General features: G+C 34.5%; 1 protein-coding gene and 1 long non-coding RNA gene across 3 annotated transcripts in view; both read left to right on the forward strand.

The window, feature by feature from the left end:
* Nucleotides 1–17,024, forward strand: part of LOC125670933 (R-spondin-3-like) — a 35,257-nt gene that overhangs the window by 10,392 nt on the left and 7,841 nt on the right. For both annotated transcript variants that reach the window (XM_048906380.2, XM_048906381.2), the window contains exons 2-3: nt 13,563–13,745; nt 16,715–16,864. In XM_048906380.2, the coding sequence (XP_048762337.1) occupies nt 13,563–13,745; nt 16,715–16,864 (333 nt within the window). The remainder of the gene's footprint in view (nt 1–13,562; nt 13,746–16,714; nt 16,865–17,024) is intronic.
* On the forward strand, nt 409–5,407 carry LOC130054139 (uncharacterized). Its single transcript, XR_008802424.1, has 2 exons — nt 409–3,721; nt 3,948–5,407. It is a non-coding gene; the product is annotated as an uncharacterized LOC130054139 (long non-coding RNA).

A 17,024-nucleotide genomic window follows, 5' to 3' on the forward strand; every position in this document is an offset into this window, starting at 1 on the left:
ACTATGTCGTGGATGTAAAGACACGTTGTGTTACATTATGATAAGGATACTTATGATGTGTAATGTAGGTTATACTTTATTTCTGATTTATAAAAAAAACTCGATCAAGAATGATTCATAATTCAGTTTCAAGGAAAGTGGACATCATTTTAAAATGAGCAGTTGAGATTAATGTTAATTTGAGGTACCAGATTTAAGCGGGAAAATATATCAATGATTAAACTTTTTGGACAAACCCCTGTGTATTTTATACAAATATATCTAGTTTTTATCAGTGGCGTAGCTTCCATTGAGGCAACCGAGGCAGCTGCCTCGGTAAAAAAAACCCACCTTTTACGTTGTTAAAATGTCGATAGCTTCTGGGGGGGCACAGCCCCCCAGACCCCCTGCCTCGGTAATATTCGAACCCAAGCTACGCCTATGTTTATAATGACATGAAAAGGATGAGTATATGCATCTCTCTTCATATTAAAAGAGTGATGACGTAATTTACCTGAATTTTGTTATTTACCGCGATCCTGACCTTGGGTGTGTATGTCCTTGAAAGCATCTCAAAAAGCAAAGCATTTATCATCTAATTTATCTAATCTAACATACATGTAGTTCTATATCGAAATATTGAAATCTATAAAAAAAAATCTATCATCTCAATTCTAACATAGCTCCAGATTGAAATTTATAGAATGAAATTCTGAGCCTGATGATGTTTAAGAACGAAATTCTGAGCCTGGTGAAGTTGAAGTGTGAATTTCTGAACCTAATGAAGTTTAGATATGAATTTCTGAGTCTGATGATGTATCACCCCCGCACGTGCCGACTCCCAGACGAGCAAGTTTAAATATAACACAGGGATGTCCCTAAAAAGTTCCCCCAAAGTGAACGTAAAAATCCCAACCTGTGGGTGTTCATTACTATTTCCAAATTTCTTCCCTGTAAATATTCGTTTAACACAGTAGACGGTGATCGACATCTAATAACAACGTTGAAAGGTTAACGGCGCAAGCTGTCTTTAACTTTTAAATTCAAAATGTCGAAATGAAAGCTCTAATGCTGCTCCTGTCAGAATGACGACGGACTTTCAAAGAGATCGCAAATACAACACACAAATTCCAAGTGTTGACAAAGTGCTGAGTGTCTTCATAACCTAAACTTTAAACTCTTCATGACAACAGAATATTCAGAATTCATCAATGATAAAGAATAACTGTTATATGCGTTTCTTTCCTAAAGTTATCCCCGGTCTCCTTCCTGTAGTACACGGGTAAACAACTTTATAGACAGATCTTCTTACGCTTGTATTCCGAACAGGCACCTCATGCCTCCCCGTAGTAGCAATGTCTTAAATAAAACTAACGACACGCGGCAATGTCTGTGTGAAAAAGAACAGACAATTAATTGAGAAATACTACAATATGTTTTAAAGAGGAAATTATTTTCCATGAAGGGGCTTTCTTGGGAATTCGGCTAAGTAGAGGTTACATCTTCGCATTCCTTCGGTGTGATTTTACACGCGTGGGGATTACCCCCTCTCTCTGATTGCGTTTGACACTCACAATTACAAATGTGAAAGAATTATGGATAGCAGCAGTGCTCAGAATCTTACGAGATGGGGATGCTAGGTATTTCAAACCCGACTTTCTGAAGAATTAGTCGCTACATTTACATCTGCCGTTAGAGATTTAATGGCGAACACACACATTTGATCAGAGTGACACAATGTTAGCTTCACTGTCAGCACGCGTCTAGACGCAAACATCAAAGAACTCTCAGGCATCACGCGCGTTTTCCATCACGGCAGCGTTCGCCGGTATCGGAGTGGATTTTGATAAGTTAGTACAATCAAACATTAAATTGCATCAACCCAATACAAATTGAAAAGTAAGTTTGAATGATATATTTTACTTATGTTTTGTTAGTTTCAGTATATTTTGTTTCTCAATGAAAAGCAATGTGCTGTTCAAGTGACTGAATTATTGTGTGTAAGCAGTAGCGGATTTAGAAGAGGGACAATTTTTCGCAACAAATGAGTAAAATTCCAGATTTGGCACCCCAAATGGCTAAGAATTTTGCCCCCCTCCCCCTTTATTTGAAGAGTATACCTTTAAAGGTAGAAGTACCCCCTTTTCCTCCGGAAATCCCGGATCCGCCACTGATAAGGAATAAAAATATAAAACATTGATATTCATGCCTGAAATGAAACTAAATGATTCGCTCCATAAGCATAATATATGCATGAAAGACTTGATATTGATTATAAATAAATAATAATAATAATAACACGCTTAATATCATGTGCTTACAGTTATGATTTATACAACTTTAAAACTCGAGAAAATACTAATCTCTAAAGAAGAAAAAATAAACTCCAATTAATCCTTGGAATTTATTTAAGGATTTTCTATTTTCAGTTGTTTTCGGTTTTAGCCAGTCATGTCGAATTAACATACTGACGATCCATCCTTTTCAGATTCACTATAAACGTCATCAGAGCCCTACTTAGATTGGTCCATCCCTGTGTAATCGAGTTCACTGGGTTTAAGTTTCACAATAATTGGTAAATTATAACAAGAACCAAAATAGTATACAATACAGTCAATATATAAACGAACCCGATAGCCTTTCCTGCAGCCTCTATACTTCACCATTATAAATTTCTGTCATATTACCCACCAATATAAATATTAGTGAATATCGAACCTGTTTCAGATTATTTGCTATTAGTAATTTTGATACGAGATCAGGTGCCCGATTAGCCCAAAAATGTTTTTATCAAAGGAAAAATCTCATTATTTCATACCAAAGGGGACCAACATAGGCAATGCTACACAAGCAGGGTGCTGAAAAATAATCACGTTATTTTTAATGGGGTTTTTTTTTTTTTGTATGTTATTTTACGTCTTATTTTAGAATATTTTACACATTATCAAAACGTCAGGTGAAGTACAACAAATTTTTACCTGTGCGTCCCGTAGCAATGAAGGTTCTTTAACGTGTCAATGTCTACTGTAACACGTGACTTCCGTCCGAAAGACCCGTGACTTTCACATTTACCGCCGGAACGGTCCATACGTACTGTCTAATTAATTCAACATTGACCACTTTACATAGGGGTAGCTTGGGTTCGAATATTACCGAGGCAGGGGCTGCGCCCCCCAGAAGCTATCGACATTTTAACAACGTAAAAGGTGTTTTTTTTTTTTTACCGAGGCAGCTGCCTCGGTTGCCTCAATGGAAGCTACGCCACTGCTTTAGGTAATACGCATACATGCCAACTTTCCCGATTTAGGCGGGATCTTCCCGATTTTACCCTCCGGTCCCGCTTTCCCGATCGGGAAAGCAAAATTACCCTAAAATCCCGATTTGAAATTTTTTCCGACCAAAATTTCCGATTTCACGATTGAAAACGAGTTTGAAAGCGGGATAATCGTGAAATCTCGTGACCAGAATTGGAAATCCCGCGTCATTTCTGAACTGGCCAATCAGAAATCGGGACAATAGTCAGCCATTGCTGTTTACCTGTGTCGCATGGTGTCGGGTTGGTCTGCCTGTGTCGGGGTGTTTATTGGACAGTACGAAGCATGTTTTGATAGTAATTAATCGGGAAGACGGATTTCAAATTGACCTATCCTTTACACAAACGTGAATGACAACGATGCTAGTGTCACCACCAAACAATCGGACATTCCGCCTCTTGCTGACAGCATCCAAAATTTGCAATAAGGTACGTCAAGTATATATTTTTTCCAACTGTAATAATATAGGCTATCCAAATCTATCCGTCTATAGCGATGTATTATATAGTCTATATAGTGTAGTATTCATTAAATATACTTTGTGATGCGTAATTCGCACAAGTCTGTACTGAATTTTTTATTTAGCAAGTAGCCTTAATTTACAAGTAAAACGGAATATTTTGATGTGTTTTTTTCTTCTGGTAATTATTTCAGATGTCATGGGTGCAAAGGTTTTGTTCGCAAACTTCATAGCAGGGCAGATCACTCCTTTTTTTTGGTTGCAATGCAGATTATTCCACCAGTCTCTGCAAGCCCATGTTTACAGACAAGCAAGATCGCCTTTGCAGTCGTACCTAAATGCATGTGCTTTAATTTTTTGATATATAGACCGACCAATGTTTATTGTATGATGTAAAAGAATGCAACCTTAAATATTATTTGATATTATGTATGTGACTTGTTGGAGAAGATTTTTTGCTGAATAGATGATTTTAATAAAATATTAATGTATATCTTTCAAAGTTTTTTTTATATAGTTAATGGTCAAACACATTTGATGTTGTGTTAATATATGATACATTAACAATGATTTGATTGATATTTTATTTGAAAGGACAAATATTTATTTTCATGCTAAAATGTCGTGAATTTTGAGCTTTGAAAAAAGGTCGTCGCGCGCTAAATCCCCCATGGGGATTTTTAAAAGTTGGCATGTATGAATACGTGCATATTTTGGAATATAATGAAAAGTAAATGACAATTGCTCATGAAAGTTCTTGGTGAAAAGGTGCAAAAACAATTATTTATGATTTATAAAGAAAACTGATAGTCACCGAACAAAATCTGATGAAATTTGATTTTTAGGATATTTTTAGCAAGAGGAGATATCTAAAAATAACTACATTGAACTAACTCTCTCTCTCTCTCTAACTCTCTCTCTCTCTCTCTCTCTCAGAAATGTATATATAGAGTACAACTAGAATGTGGAAAACTGGACTATTACGTACATGGGACATCATTTTCACTGAAATTCCCTTGATAATTAGTAAGAGATACAATTCTGAAGTGATTTTCATCGGAAAAATAAACTCATAAGAAGGCATGAAAAGTGACAAGATATTGCATTGATTGAAAAGCTAGATAACAACAAAACGTTTTTAATTAGCTAACTCCACAAAAGTAGGGATAAACCAGGACCGTGTATATCATCGTCCCATTTTATAGATACATCTGTTTATCGTATTGTGTAGTTCTGTTTAATTGTATACAATACTCATGTAAGCTGTCTTGAATATATAACATCTGTATATGGTATGCATGTGTGGTATCATGTATTTATTTTTGTGTATACTATAAAGAAGCACTTAGGGTACAAGACTGCCAGTCTGATAGACTTGGCCCAGGCACCGTCCCTTGGTACCCTCTGTGCTTGTGACAACATTTTATAATATTGTTTTACTTTACTTCCCATATAGCACACTTATTGTACAGTACATTTCCAATCAGTATTGTGATGAGAATTCAATACCTATGTCAATGTAGAAACCCTTAACGTGTATATGGTACACATGTGTAAATTGTATCATGTAGTTATAATGTTTAATTGTTAATTTGTTTATGCCCCCTGAGGGCCCTTGATTGGTGAATAAATAAATATTATATCATATTATATTATAGATTTTGTCTAAATTAATGTGTTAAATATGATTATATGGAAAGCATAGTATATATTGATTTAAAAATAATTAATTAAAGACTATGACATGAAGTCTCATTCTAACTATTCATATCCTTTTACATGTGATCCCTTGAGAAAAATCAGAAGATTTCTCTGGGGCTGATAAACACAGACCCGTAGGAGGGTGCAGAGGGTCGCCCCTCGCGAAGATCCAAATATGTCCCTCGAGTTTTGTTACACCTTTCCTTTTGATACTGCTTCCTGCAGGCCTGGGATATACCCCCATTCCCCCATCAGACTGTATGGCAGTTGGAAACAAAAAGACGTTATATTCGTAAGAGACCGTGATTGTACTCGATTTTAATGGTACACGAGATTGCATTACGTCGACGATGTCTATATACCAGTAGATAATTGTTGATGTCATTTGTGTGGAAATGAATCTTAGTTTACAAACCAGGAGTGTACGGAGCACCAAATTAACATAAACTCAAATAATTGATGATATCTTCAATTATTTGAAGATATCATAAATTCAATTATAGCTCTCTTTAATTGAATTAATGCATGCATTAAATCAATTATTGCTCTCATCAAATGAATTAATGCGCGCTTCAATTCAATTATTGCTTTCATCAATTGAATTAATGAAAGCAATAATAGCAATAATGTAGCGCGCATCATAGATTTGATGTTCGCATTAATTCAATTAGTGCTCTCTTCAATTCAATTGATGAGAGCATCCATTTCGTAGAAATATTGCTCGCAATAATTAATTTAGAACTCGGTATAAATAATTTGATGACCTCTTTAATTCAATTGAAGATATCTTTAATTATTTACGATGCTTTCGTATAAGGAATTAATGCGCGCATTAATTCTTTTCAAGAGAGCAACAATTCAAGGAGATCATTAATTCAATTGTGGATATGTTGAATTGAATATATCTTTAATCATATAGTTGATCTCTCTAAAAGAATTAGTGCTCTCTTCAAATGAATTAAATATTTCATTAATCCAATTGAAGAGAGCAATAATTGAGTTAATGCGAACATTAAATCTATTATTGCTCTCATCAAATGAATTAATGCGTGCATCAATTCAATTATTGCTCTAATCAATTGATTTAATGCGCGCATTATATCAATTTTTGCTCTCTTCAATGGAATTGTAGCGCGCATCACTTCAATTGTTGATATCATTAATTCATTTGAAGATATCATTAATTCAGTTAAAGCACGCATCAGTTCAAATAAAGAATCAATGCTATCATCAATTCAATTAATGCAGACAATAATTCAGAATTGAAGATATAATTAATTATTTGAAGAGATCTTTAATTAAATTGTTGTGCGCATCAAATGAATTGATGATATCGTCAAATAGTTGAAGATATCTTCAATTATTCGAGTTTATGTTAATCTGGCGCTCCATAGGAGTGGCTTGCGTGTAATTTCACTGCTGTATTTCTATGTGGAGTGTAAACACTGAGACCCCTGACAATGAAATATGTGAAACCTTTCTGTATCATATGGATATTGTAAAATGTTTTCTTTAAAGGGGCAAAAGCTGTCCTTTTGTCACCAAAAATTGAATTCAATGAAAATTGCTCTATATTATATATTTGAGTAATAACACCAGTATTTAAATATTTCAAACACTATTTAACCTCAAAGCAGGCACATGAATGTGTAATTTCGGTGATTAAATAAGTATTGGCTTGCAAGACAACAATTCTTCCTTATATAATTCTCTACACTAAAAGCGGCTATCTAAGGTACATGTAGTCTCTTGTTTTTGTACAAAATTAGTGTTATTATTAGTCATTAATATATATTCCTATGCCATCGAAAGATTTTGAGAAAAAAATGGTTGCCATCACTTTCTCAGCTAATGTCCGTTAAAAAATGTTGATGTTTTAATTGTCCAACAAAATCTAGAAAACAAGGGGTTCTCTCATCTTTAGATGTATTATATGCAATTCGTAAAGCCATGTCACGTGACGTCAGTGTATGAAATCTCCGATAAACCTATTGACTCAACAATGACGTTAAGGAATTTATTGAAATTCAACACGAACGAATTTCCAACAAAATCTCGCGACCTTGGTTATTCTACAAGAAACTCATTATTTCTGAGATACATTGTACTTGTAAATTCAATTGCTCACATATGATAATAATTATATACATGTATCAATTAGATATTACTTATATTAAATTGGTTCTCTCTGAAGAGCTGAACAACACGGCGAAAGTGTTAAGTGTACTGATTAAATGTGGAATATATATATATATATATATATATATATATATATATATAATATAATATAATATAATCTTAATTTCTGAACAAAGTAGTATCTTACTAACTAGTATAAAAATAAGAATATACACAAAGAAGGAATCAGAATATACACAAAGAAGGAATCAGAATATACACAAAGAAGTCTCTTACTAACTAGTATACATTCAGAATATACCTATATAAGAAACCTGGCAAGAGAAAATATTGACAAGAAAACTTGTGACACCGTGTGATGCGATCGCATGCAAGAAAAGACTTGACGAGATTAATGTTGGTGGTGTCGAAACAAGTGTTTGTTCTTGGACATCTTCCAGCAGTCGCACGTTTGTGGGACACGGGACAATGACAATATCAGGCAGTAATTTTCCTGTTTCATTTTCGTTTTCGATCTGGTTGAATAGCAAAGAACTTGAACACACAGAGATATGTGTATGACGAGGAAAGTTTTTTTTCTCTGAAGAATTTTGGTTTATATGTACGTATACATTTTTTTCCGTACAAATTCTTATTCAGAACTCGTCGAACAATTGACTCGTATTAATTAGTCCTGATATTAGCAGAAATATTCATTAAATATTATAGTTGATAATTTCCATGAATTGAATTTAACAATGGTGAAATAAAAATAAAAAAAGTGCTTATATACAAGTATTGAAATTTGATGTCATTCTTGATGAGACATGAAGGTATTAGAAATGTTGTTTCTGTCTCATATCATAAATTTTAAAAAAATCGTTAAGAGGAAACTAGCAATCGGAACTCCTCGAATGTCTCGCGCACTCGACATAGATGTTGAGTGCGCAAGACATTCGAGGAGTTCCGATTGGGGAAACTAGGTGCCAAAGTAATATTTACAAATTGTTACCAAAAGTGACCGAAACAGCTTTACGGTACATAATTCACCACTCATGCATCTTGCAATATTTTGATGTAATTTTGACATTAGAATTTCTTTTATAATATAGAAACAATGACAGAAACATTGTATGGAAATAAATAATTCATCGCAGTGAAATTTTACAAAATTTTCATAAAATTCCATTGAATTCGAATGGAGGTCGCTCATTTTTCAATCTCAGATTTATTTTTCTTCATATTTAACACATTCCATTATGTTTTAATCACGGTTCAGAAATAAAAAGGTTTAGATACTAGTTGACTGTTAACGCCCCTTTAAAAGGAATAACAAGAATATTGCCATTTTAAACAGTACATTTTAAACGAATACTGTATAAGAAGAATGTATTTCTATATGATGTCGTATCAGTGTTGGGGTTTCAACTTTCATACAATAATTTCACTCTTCTGCACACCCCCAATCTCATCGTGTTTATCATTTTAATATTTGTGAATATTTTTTTAAAAGGCAATAAACACGTGTTCCCCTCTGCGTCCTTCTCAGGCGGGGGGCCACACAGAGCTAAGGAATCATTTGTTCCCGGTTATGACTGTAGAAAAACTTTATTCTTAATCTTTCCTCTGCAATTACGAAAGATAATTTGGTTAAATTGGTGACGGGCCGAAGATAAAATGTCTAAATCTGAAGCAATTTTAACCTCATGCTGCGTTGGATGTTATTTTCTACTTCTGAATGCGATAAGTCAAAATCGCATACATTACACAAGTGTAAGTTAAATCATTACTGAGCGACACGGCACTCAGTGGGAACAACTGTGCATGATTCAGTAAATATTTTTATTCCTTTTTCTTGAGTTCATCGTTGCTACTTCTGTACATGTGTCATTTATTCTAATCCCATTTACAAGATATTCAGAGTAAGTAAAATTTTAAGACACCTCCCAACTAGACTGAAGTGAAATCCGTATCACCGCTGTCATCGCCTTGCTAGTGGGGGGAAGCCCATACAAAATAAGTTAACAAACCTTTGGGTAAAGTACGTTTTCCTGTTTTTATAAATGTATTCATTTTGAAGGGGTTTGGACAAATTATCTCATTCTTTATGGAGCAGCCTGTATATCTTAGCGGCAAGTTGTTGATTTCAAAGAGCATTTGGAACTGCCGCTGCAGAGAAACCTTGCAAATAAAGCGAAGTTCAAAGATTATCAATGGCGAACGTTTATTGAGCATGTCAGTGTATTCTTCCAATATACACACGGTAATTAAATTGAAAGTGAAGAGAAATAAGAAGAAATTGGATGGTAATCTGTTGATTCGGCATGCATCTTGTTTCACAATTAGACACGCCTTCCAAATGCATTTTCCGGCTCTTTCGCCGTTTCGATTCGTGTACCGTTCGTTAAAATCTAACATTTCTAATGTTTTAGGAACAGTATTTATTTTGAAATACAGAGCTATACGACATAAATATAATTTATGATAAAAGTGTTTTGGTGCATTGTATCAGCAATTATTGTTATTCAATAAACAGTACTCAGTACATTTGGATCATCTCCGGGTTCCTGATAAATCATATCGATTACAAATTACTGTTCTATTCCGTTGAGATTCGAGCTGCTTTTAAATCTTCGAAATATAAAGAAAGGGTTAATTATTTTTCTTTTGGATATGAAATTATTTGTTCAAGAAGTAAAGATAGATTAGTTGATACAAAGTTTGTGTTTCAAAATAGAAGTTCATAAAAAAAGATAAAAAGAAAAGATATCATACAATGGTTCTATGGAAGCTGCATTCCAAAATGAACCGAGGAATTCCAACCCCATTTGGAATTTTACAGGGTGGTCTTATCCGTGATATGCATTTTTACACGACAGTCTGATAGAGATCACGTGTCGACATGAAATTCACACGTACGACAAGACAGCATTAAATGGCGTCGTTCTGATGACGTATGTTACCGTTAGGGTTGTCACTTTAAAAACGACTAAGTGTTATCTGCTATCAATTGAATTATGTCGCTTATGAAGTGATATCACTGACAGGATTTTACAAGAGATATTATCTTATCAATTAAGTGATATCAAACAATGATTAATTAATATTACCTAATAATTGTTTTGATGTTATTTAATTAAAAATTACAATATTTTAGTGACGTCTCTTATAGTCCTTTCAGTGGGCGATTTAAACAGTTTGTTTAAGTGATATCACGGTAAAAACTATTCACACTTTCTAGTTCAAGAAAATATATATCACTACCATTTAAGTGATAGCTATTACCTATTCATAACGATTGATAATTTAATCGTTTAAGTGATAATTCAATCGTTTAGTGATAATTCAATCGTTTAAGTGATAATTCAATCGTTAAGTGAATAATTTCATCACTTTAATGAACATGTCACAACAAACTGCTTGTTAATGTGATATCACTTTATTCACAATGAATAAATACTATCATATAAAAGATTTTGTAATGTGATCTATTCGTCTAAGTGCTATCACCGATTCCAAGCTGTTAAGATGGCGCGATGTCACTTAACACACGTGATATCGCACAGTCCTTTAAGTGATATCTTTAAATGGTTGTAAAACTACTGGGGTTCCTAATGACAAAACTTGCTTTTTCATTAACCATTAATTATTTTCTAAACAAATACATATAATGCCTATTAGATATACACAAGCTGCCAATAATCTGTACTAGGGGAATATGACAGGAGGATTTCATTTCATCCGGCTGATCTTTTTACGAGACCGTTTGGTTCTATTCTAGCAGGTGCCCCTTTGATTCTGTAGCATCGCCTCCATTCAGATCAATGGACCTTAAGGATTACGATGCAATAACGGAATTTCCTCTGTAAACATCATTCTTAGTTCCCCTTCATTGGTTTACTTTTCTTCAAAGGAAAATGAGAATTGTAATGAGACCACCGCGGGGTCACCTTGAATTTTTTTTCTTATTCGGATATTAAAGACCGTCGTGTTGAATTTTTATAGGAAAAGAAGGCGGTCGGAGGTTTTCGTCTCCCCCTGAATGTGGAATTTTTCTTTAACACTCAGCAAAAAATAAATGTAAAAACTGCATAGATATATTCTCGAAAAAACGAAATCAAATGTTTAGAGGATTACAACAAAACACAATTGTGTCGATAAATGTACAATGTATATGAAAAGAATTTTACAAAAATAAATTTGAGGGAAAAAATAATTTCGACAGTATAATATTCCAATAACCTTAAAATGAATCGCTATGGTCTATTAACTGATTAAAGAGTACTCAACAAAAGAAATAACACGAATGATCTTTTATTGGCGCGCTACCGCGATTTTCATCGCGCTCTCTCTGTGTGGGTTATGTCAGGGCGTCAAACAACAAGCTCTAAGCTTTTGCAATATACAAAGTAGTTTTATATAAACGCTGAGAGACATGTTGTTACAGCGCCTAATAAATGAAGACATTCACCAAGATAACGAGCGTCTATTGATAGACGATTCCCTTCCTTGATCAATCTGGCAAACGCTCAGACGACTAAGGTGCGAATCACTTTAAAGCTTGAAAAGTTACTGGGACATACAGTCTGAATTTCAGTTGAGCATTGGACTTTTGGCAGATAAATTTATTCGATTGTTATCCCAAATCTCGGGACATCCTAAATTGCATTGTTAGCATTCCGTACAAAAATTTTAATTACGAGGCGAGTCGGTCGACTGCAAGATTGTCTTGCAACAGATGTGCGGAGTAAAAAATAAATAATGAACAGGCATAGAACAACAATCCATCAGCATCCTCTTTTTAAGTGAAACAAAACAAAGATCAAAAAGAGAATTCATTATTTTATTGTAGGTAAACTTATAGCATTCTCGATACAATCAAAAGACGTACATGAACGTAAATGAAAATTTCCATCCAAACACGTATCTTTGTATCGGGCATTAGCGAGAGCCGTCTGTTGATGGGGAAATTCATTGAAGAATATTATCTATAAGCATGGCTCGTTATTAGGCCTTCGATTACAACACTCTCTGTCTGTGTCAACTCCTCCACTCCAGCCCCCTAAACATGCTAATGAAACACGGTAATTAAAAATGAAGATATTCGTTATAATAGTGTACACACAGTCAAAGGGATTGTAAATAGGATATATGAGAAGAAATTCTACTAATTTCTCAGGTCAACGAGGAACTGCAATTTACAAACGACAGGACTGCAACAGAATCGGGTCAATATGCTGACCGATGCTAACATTTCCGATGCCCATTACGCTTTCATGACATTATAGAGTTACAGTGACCTTCATTTATCTATGTGCTTGTAATGTAATAAATGTTGTTTGAATTTTAAGTTTAGTAAATAGACAATCAGACTAAATTGAAGTACACGTATATCGCTGTTGATAAGTAAAGGACGTTGTTTGATGACAAACAAAAATATCATTTCAAAATGGCAAACACCCTAATGCATAAACTAAATTCAACATATGTTCAGCGAAACAAAAATCCCAGTTCTATGTCATCGCGTCGTCACGATGTACGGCGGGTAGTTCGCGCCAAATTTTAAAATTGCATGATTGTCTCAGATGCACGCATAACTAAGAAATAGCCTTTTCTAAACTTCATTGGGTTATAAAAAGTGGATGTAAATGATAAAGTTCACTGAGAAGCTCATCTGCTTTCACAGGACACAGGATTTAATCAGGTGGCTGTCCCTCTTCATATCTTAGTGAAGCAAATTTTCAAAATAAATATGCTGTACTTCTTAAATAAAAATGGTTCAAACTTGATAGAAATTAACATAATCCAACTTAAATTCTTAACAAATGCTTGTATTACCATTAAATATTAGGGAATTTTCAAAGATTGTGAGGATTTATTATTCATGATTTTTCGCTACAAAATCTGATTACGTCACATGACACTAGTTATTACATTCCTTATACGGCATGTCCTTTGCAATATTCCTAATAAGATATGTCCTTTTGCAGCATATCGACGAAGTTGCCCGCCAGGTTGCACCACCTGTTCCGCCATTAACGGATGTATCACGTGTCGACCCAGCCTCTTCCTGTTCTTATCACGGACCGGAATGCGTCAACAGGGCGTCTGTACTCACAGTTGTCCCACCGGTTACTATGGCGTTAGGCGTCACACATACAGTATTTGTTACAGTAAGTCTGAATCATTTCCTGGGAATTAAACTGCAAAAAAACTTGGATATCACACATGAATTCATCAGAAATGTCAATAACACACAGATATACACACACACACGCATTCATCAATAATGTCAGTAACACAGATATATACACACATTCATCAGAAATGTCAGTAACACACAGATATATACTATACACGCATTCATCAGAAATGTCAGTAACACACAGATATATACTATACACACATTCATCAGAAATATCAGTAACACACAGATATACACACACACACGCATTCATCAATAATGTCAGTAACACAGATATATACACACATTCATCAGAAATGTCAGTAACACACAGATATATACTATACACGCATTCATCAGAAATATCAGTAACACACAGATATATATACACACACGCATTCATCAGTAATGTCAGTAACACACAGATATATACTATACACACATTCATCAGAAATATCAGTAACACACAGATATATATACACACACGCATTCATCAGTAATGTCAGTAACACAGATATATACACACATTCATCAGAAATATCAGTAACACACAGATAAATATATATATATATACACACACACACATTCATCAGAAATATCAGTAACACACAGATATACACACGCATTCATCAGAAATGTCAGTAACACAGATACATACACACATTCATCAGAAATGTCAGTAACATACAGTAATCAATAATAATGAAATTATTATCAGTCGTATATGTTCTTAATTCATCGTTTCCTTACCAGAAATCTATACATAAGCATGCGTGTTGTATTTTTTGTACTCTAGATAATGTAATAAAGATTTAATGTCACCTTTCGTGGAATTCATGGAATACTTATTCTTCCTAGGCACCTGATCTCATCTCTGGTATGTCCAGGGGTCTGTGTTTGTCCTTCTCCTTAGTGTGATGTTGGAATTTTATAGGATTATGAGATTTATCACTGTCTTGTTATCTTCATTGTTCATGTAAATTACAAAGACCTGGAATATCAAACACGAAAGGTTGGAGTCTGAAATATTCAAAAATATACATTTGTGATAATTTTAAGAATAACTTGCCAATCAGGTAGGAGTTACGGGCCTTTAAGAATAAAGCAACAAGTATATTCAATCCTAACTGGGCTATTTTCTTGTTAGATAATTCAAACAATGTCTCGGTGATGCACCTGCTCGACATCTGCACGCCACATTGTGTTTAAAACATATATAGATCTATTAATGCGGATAATTTGTGTGAGCGCGTCGTGGGGTGACACATCCGATGAGGTGGAGCGACTTCTGGTTTCAGAGTTCCCTCTCGCTAATGAGATATTTGAAAGCAGGCATCGTGTTTGATCTTGTATCAGTTTAGATAAAGAAAGAACGGGGAACCATAAGTTCCTCAACCGCTCTCTGCAATAAGAAGTCTGGGAGTATAAACAGACCATGTTGATTGTTTTTACGAATATCCATCTTTTGTATAAAGGTTTTGACGAATTGATAGGCAAAATACACTGTGCACTTGTAGTCTATCTACTGTAAAAGCGGTTCTTTACGCGTGCGGGGAAATTATACATTTAAGTATACTAAATACAGTAAAACGCAAAGATAGCGAAGTGCTGGGGGACGAAAAAATTGGATTCGTTATAAACTGAAACTGTTATATTCAATAAGTTCATGAAATGTTTTAAAACTACAGGGAATGAAAATCACTTGCAATAAGCGTGAATTCATTATAAGTGTGTTCACTGTAACCGTGTTTTACTGTAAGCGTGAATTCATTATAAGTGTGTTCGCTGTAACTGTATTTTACAGTAAGCGTGAATTCATTATAAGTGTGTTCGCTGTCAGGGACGGATCCAGGAATTGCAGTTACGGGGGACGCCACTTTCTGAGGTAGAGGGTCTGGGGGCCGCCTTGAGGCTCCCAGTGGGTCCAGGGTCCAGCCCACAGAAGCTCCTGGATTTTACAGATTTTAAAGGGCTTGAAATATGTCTCCTATTTAGTCATTTGTACTATTTTCTATCATTTCTAATAAGGTGAAATTAATAATATGACGCAAATTTAAAAGGGTTTTTGGAAAAAGATTAAGCCCTCCCAATGAAGTTATTCAAGAAATCAAAAGATTTTGTCATTTATTTCTCCGGGAGTAGAAGAAATCATTGCTTCTTTTATCGTTTAGTACATTTTTCTAAACAAGATACCACGATTTACCTTAAATTTGAAAATTTATGGGGGGGGGGGGGGGGGGGGGGCGCACCGGCTGCGCCCCCGTTAAATCCGCCACTGGCTGTGACCGTGTTTTACTTATGTCCTGCAGGTCTTTTATTAGTATATTATCAATGATTATCAGCACAAACATTGTACAGCACATACATGTAGAAACTATAGGTAATTTTGCGCTTTATAAATGAATAAAATAATAATAATACATAAAAACGATTTTTTAAATACTTATTTTAAAAGAACAGCACGATTTAAAACTTCTGTCATATTGTCAATTTTCGAATTTCACTGGCTGAATTAAGATAAGTACAAATTTTACACTTTGTCATAGTGTGAAGTTTTAGTACAAAATTCAGTAAAAATGAAAGTTTACAACACTAATATTTCTATGTCATCTCGCTTAATGTAATTAGCTCCTCGTATTTCAATTGCTGTCGAAAGGAGATTTACTAAATGTTGCCAAAAGGAGATCCTAAATGTATATAAAATGCAAAAAATGTTAAGCAAGATTGAAACAAAAATCATTATGTTGATAACAATATATACTACATCTAAGTGAGCTGGTCACAATTATATGCTCATATCACTTTTGGAAACTATTATACTTATTTCGAAGAGTTCTTCAAGTTCGTGTAGGATAGAAATAGTTTTTATTTTCTGATCAAACACTTTTAAGTACAATATGTAAACAAACAATCGTATAATTGTAAGATAGTTCAGATGTTTCCTTCCTCTGTTTATAGGATGTCAGATAGACAATTGTGAAACGTGTTTCGGTCAGGGATTCTGCACGCGGTGTCGAGCCCCTTACCTCTCCTACAGAGGGCAGTGCATAGAGAGATGCCCGAATGGAATGCACTACGCTAACTATTCCAAAGACTGTAGAAGAACAGGTAAATGATACATTGATTTAAAGGACACCCCCCCCTAAAAAAAACCCTGAAGACTGCAGGAGAGTGACGTACATGTATGCATAGTTTTTCCACAATCCACTGGTGTTTTAATAAGTTTTTTAATCAACCCCTTGTACGTTAAATACCATTATGGCATCAA

This window comes from Ostrea edulis, chromosome 4 (assembly GCF_947568905.1).
Source record: "Ostrea edulis chromosome 4, xbOstEdul1.1, whole genome shotgun sequence".
In the NCBI taxonomy this organism is placed as follows: domain Eukaryota; kingdom Metazoa; phylum Mollusca; class Bivalvia; order Ostreida; family Ostreidae; genus Ostrea; species Ostrea edulis.